This window comes from Phodopus roborovskii, unplaced genomic scaffold (assembly GCF_943737965.1).
Source record: "Phodopus roborovskii unplaced genomic scaffold, PHOROB, whole genome shotgun sequence".
Taxonomy (NCBI): domain Eukaryota; kingdom Metazoa; phylum Chordata; class Mammalia; order Rodentia; family Cricetidae; genus Phodopus; species Phodopus roborovskii.
Window position 1 is genome coordinate 775,902 of NW_026126441.1, and position 4,517 is coordinate 780,418.

At 51.5% G+C, this 4,517-nt stretch overlaps 1 protein-coding gene across 2 annotated transcripts; it reads left to right on the plus strand.

Annotated features, from left to right (window-relative positions):
* Window positions 1-894: 894 nt before the first annotated feature.
* Window positions 895-4,269, plus strand: Galt (galactose-1-phosphate uridylyltransferase). 2 transcript variants are annotated; one of them, XM_051187587.1, is made up of 11 exons: window positions 895-1,031; window positions 1,331-1,500; window positions 1,719-1,794; window positions 1,881-1,929; window positions 2,038-2,167; window positions 2,292-2,348; window positions 2,512-2,634; window positions 2,858-2,990; window positions 3,091-3,174; window positions 3,673-3,827; window positions 4,090-4,269. In XM_051187587.1, exons 1-11 carry the CDS (start codon window positions 950-952, stop codon window positions 4,168-4,170), a joined length of 1,140 nt encoding a protein of 379 aa, XP_051043544.1. In that variant the 5' UTR covers window positions 895-949; the 3' UTR covers window positions 4,171-4,269. The 2 variants fall into 2 exon arrangements, with proteins under 2 accessions (XP_051043544.1, XP_051043545.1); XM_051187588.1 differs by having other exon boundaries at window positions 986-1,113.
* Window positions 4,270-4,517: the final 248 nt, after the last annotated feature.

The following is a 4,517-nucleotide window of genomic DNA, read 5'->3' on the forward strand; positions in this document are numbered from 1 at the left end:
CATTACTTAATTCCCCCCCCCCAAGCCTTTTTCTACTGATGAGGGTGGTAGTATAGTTACAGTGAAGTACTCACTCCTCCAGGTAATACTGAAGGGCCAGGCGTCATCTATAGTAAGAAGTCCCCACCCCTCACCCAACAAGCTTGCTTCTTTATCACAGCCACTGAACAAGTGACTTGGGTCACTGTGAGTTCACGATGTTACTGTTCTTTGCACAGGGCATCTCTATGCACTACATAGAACCTAAGTGTTTGGCACATGGTTAAGATGTTTGGTAAACACAATGTCTTCTGGACTTGACGCAGTCGTTGCATTCACGAACTCACTGACGCTGTGATTACCTGCACAAAACCTCAGATTTGGCCCATCAATATTTCATACCAGATGGAGGAAGGATTCATGAGGCTCCGCCTTCCCTGAGGGACTACTGGCGGTCAAAGGTTGCTAGCAGCAGTGTCGTCTCGTCCTTCAGTGGTGTAGTTGATACTCTCCCCTATACTCAGGCAACCAACCCTAACTAATCTCAGTGGGTCACAAAAGACAAAACCAAACCAAAACAAAAGAAACAGGACGTGAAAGCAGGGAGGCTTATTGGGAAGAAAGGTTTCAGCGGGTGATCAAGTCATCACATACGTGTGTGAAAATTTCCCTTTCCCCTCAGTAAAAATTTGCTGAGTTCGTGGCCACACGAGTGGGTACAGCAACCAGTTTTCACAGGCGCTCTCCAGACGTGCGGCTCCACCAGGTGTGGAGCCAGGTCTCATCAAAACCACTTTGGCGAGACGTGTGGCTGTCCGGAGCCCCGCCCCTAAGTGGCAGGCGGACCATCATCACGTGTTGGCGGCTAGCCAATCATCCAAGGAGGGCGGGGCGAACCGGGGTGGGGGAGAAGGGTGAACCTAGACCCGCGGACATTCCTCTCTGCCCGCTGGTCAATTCGGATGGTCTCATGTCGCAAAACGGAGATGATCCTGAGCAGCGCCAGCAGGCGTCAGAGGCGGACGCCATGGCAGCGACCTTCCGGGCGAGCGGTAATTGCAGGGCGGCCTGCACCCGCTGCGGCGCGGAGCCGAGCCTTCCTTTTCCGTAGGAAGTTCTGGTCCCAGAGTCAAGGCCGGCACTCCCACTCGAAGCCAGGGTGGCAGGCGAGGGCCATGTGGCACTGCAAGGGTTTAACCCTTTTAACTCCTCTCCTTCAGCCTTTAGCTTCTAGAAACACTTGGCCGACCCAGCGCTCCTGAGCTTGGGCTTGCTAGGGCATTAGAGCCATTCAGGGAAAAAGGAGGGAGACAAGGAACTTTAGTGATTGATCTTTACTGACTGTCCCCAGAACACCAGCATATTCGCTACAATCCGCTCCAGGATGAGTGGGTGTTAGTGTCGGCCCATCGCATGAAGCGGCCCTGGCAAGGACAAGTGGAGCCCCAGCTTCTGAAGACAGTGCCCCGCCATGACCCACTCAACCCTCTGTGTCCCGGGGCCACCCGAGCCAATGGGGAGGTAAGCCCGAATACACAGTCACCGAGCGAGATAGGAGGAAATAGCTCTCCCTTATTGATGCCCTTCACCCACAAGAGGGAGCAGTGTGCCTCTTTTTTTGGGTCATACCCTGTCAAGCAATTTTGATTCCTAGAGTGGGCCTTCCTCACTCCCTTGCAGTTTGTGTAGGTCTTGAAGCCCACCAGGTGGTAGTATTTCTAGCCTATTCTCGTCAGTAGGTGAATCCACACTATGATGGCACCTTCCTGTTTGACAATGACTTCCCAGCTCTGCAGCCCGATGCTCCCGATCCAGGTACCCCCAGTCTCACCTGTTGGGGAGAAGGGAGACTGGATCTGTCAGTAGAGCTTGTGCTGCAGAGTAATGCTCCTTTATCGCAGGGCCCAGTGACCATCCTCTTTTTCGAGCAGAGGCCGCCAGAGGAGTTTGGTAACTATGGATTTCCCCTCTAACAACTCCAGCCAGGGTTGAAGACTAAGACCTGGGCTTGGACACAACCCCTGTCCCTCTGTCATCCCTTCTTCCCTCACCACCTAGTAAGGTCATGTGTTTCCATCCCTGGTCGGATGTGACGCTGCCGCTCATGTCAGTCCCTGAGATCCGAGCCGTCATCGATGCCTGGGCCTCAGTCACGGAGGATCTGGGTGCCCAATACCCTTGGGTGCAGGTCTGTGAGGAGGAAGTGTACCTTTGACTTGGGGGAGAAGCATTACTGCTTCCACAGGGTGTGGTCAGGAGGGGATCGACTCAGTGTTTCTTGATTATTAACTCTCTCTACTCATACCCAATAGATCTTTGAAAACAAAGGAGCCATGATGGGCTGTTCTAACCCCCACCCCCACTGCCAGGTAAGTTTGTAGTCAGGGGCAGTAATGGTTTTCTTGGCTGAGTCCATGAGGACATTGTGGACAGAACTAGAATAAGGGATGGGACAAAACAAATGCATTAGTAAATGTGGAAGCTTAGAAATAACGGACTTGCCTGCTCGTCTTTGTTCTTGCCCCTTGACAGGTTTGGGCCAGCAGTTTTCTGCCAGATATTGCCCAGCGTGAAGAGCGATCCCAGCAGAGCTATCACAGCCAGCATGGAGAGCCTCTATTACTGGAGTATGGCCGCCAAGAACTCCTTAAGAAGGTAGGAGAGTGCAGGGCCCTGCATCCTCAAGGAGTCTCTAGCCTTTTTACCCTCACAGTGCACAAAAGGGGAGTGGACTAGTAGCAGTCATCTAAAGGAAGATAATGGTAGCTTAGACTAGGGTGGTAGCAGAAATGGAAAGACTCAGTCCCTCAAATTCTTCTCTTTTGCTTTCCTGATACTTGTGTGTCCCATGCACACCTCATTTCCTTTGCGTGTCCAGGAACGTCTGGTCCTATCTAGTGAGCACTGGCTAGTCCTGGTCCCTTTCTGGGCAGTGTGGCCTTTCCAGACACTACTGCTGCCCCGCCGGCATGTACGGCGGCTACCTGAGCTGACCCCTGCTGAACGTGATGGTAAGTATCCCAGGTAGGACCCTGGGACTGGGTGCTGGATAGAATGACCCTAATGGGGCCAGCACCTATTCCCAGGCTGAAAGTCAGACTCTGATTCCAGATCTAGCCTCCATCATGAAGAAGCTCTTGACCAAGTATGACAACCTTTTTGAGACATCTTTTCCCTACTCCATGGGCTGGCATGGTAAGGCTTTTGGTGGTGGAGTAGCCCCAACACTATTTCTGGGCTTCAAGGTCCTGGCTTAGGGAACTGCAGTCCCTACCGGGCCTTAAAACATTTGGTGGCTTTAAAACAAGTGTCCAGCAAGGCAGTGGTGGTACATGCCTTTAATCCCAGCACTCGGGAGGCAGAGACAGGTGTATCTCTTAGTTTGAGGCCAGCCTAGTCTACAGAGCAAGCTCCAGGACAGTCTTCAAAGCTACAGGGAAACCCTGCCTTGAAAAACCAAACCAAATCAAAACAAAAAAAAACCCCCCACAAAACACAAGTGTCCAGTGCAGGGGTACTGGGACTGAGGGTGAAGTAATTTGGTGAAACTGTCACCAAGTACTAATGCTTGAGCTCCTTGGTGGGGAACACTGGGAACTGTAGTATTTAGGTGCCTGGACTAGTTTTGGGGAGGGGCCAGGCTGAAGACTTGAAAAAGAGCTTTCCCAATCATTTCCGACTTTGTCTTGTCAGGAGCTCCCATGGGATTAAAGACTGGAGCCACCTATGACCACTGGCAGCTACATGCTCATTACTACCCCCCACTCCTGCGTTCTGCTACTGTCCGGAAATTCATGGTTGGCTATGAAATGCTTGCCCAGGCTCAGCGGGATCTCACTCCTGAACAGGTCAGGGCTCAGGGCATCCTGGGTCTTCACCGCCCCTTTCATCTCATTTTCTCAAGGGACCCCAACAGTCCTGACCCTGAGGATCCTCATAAAAATATATGCATTCCTAAGAACCTGGTTACTGCTTAACTCCATCCTCTGGTGACTCCAGCTATCCTTGTCATCACTCTTCCAACCCCATAAGCCCTCCTCGGTATTTCCCCGGGCCCAGAACTCCACATCATTCTGGGTGACCCTTACTCTCCATGTTTTCTCACTCTAGGCTGCAGAGAGACTAAGGGCGCTTCCTGAGGTACATTACTGCCTGGCAAAGAAAGACAAGGAAACGGCAGCCGTTGCTTGACCATGATGACAGCAGAGCCTTAAATCTTTTTGCCTGAGAGAACTGGGACCTGGAATTTGGGCAGATGTGACATCAATAAAACTACATTTCAAATTTTAACCATGTTTTCTGGAGTCTTAGGGAAAGACTGAGTAACTCCAAACACTCTAGCTTGCCTACAGATAGATGTTCAGAGTGTAGGTAAGAAAGATCTGATGCAAGAATTCCCTCCTAAGGCAGATCCAATGATGCATGCCTGTAATTCCACTGCGCTGGAGGCTGAAGAAAGACTCTGAATTTGAGGTCAGCATGGGTTACCTAGTAAGACCTAGTCTCTGAAACCAAAGCCAAGCTGGGCCTCGTGGTGC

Bases quoted from the DNA above. Each gene is read 5' to 3' on its own strand.
- Galt (XM_051187587.1), top strand. From the start codon at position 950: ATGTCGCAAAACGGAGATGATCCTGAGCAGCGCCAGCAGGCGTCAGAG. The intron at 1,795-1,880 runs GTACCCCCAGTC...CCTTTATCGCAG, and splicing joins GCCCGATGCTCCCGATCCAG to GGCCCAGTGACCATCCTCTT. The intron at 2,991-3,090 runs GTAAGTATCCCA...CTCTGATTCCAG, and splicing joins GACCCCTGCTGAACGTGATG to ATCTAGCCTCCATCATGAAG.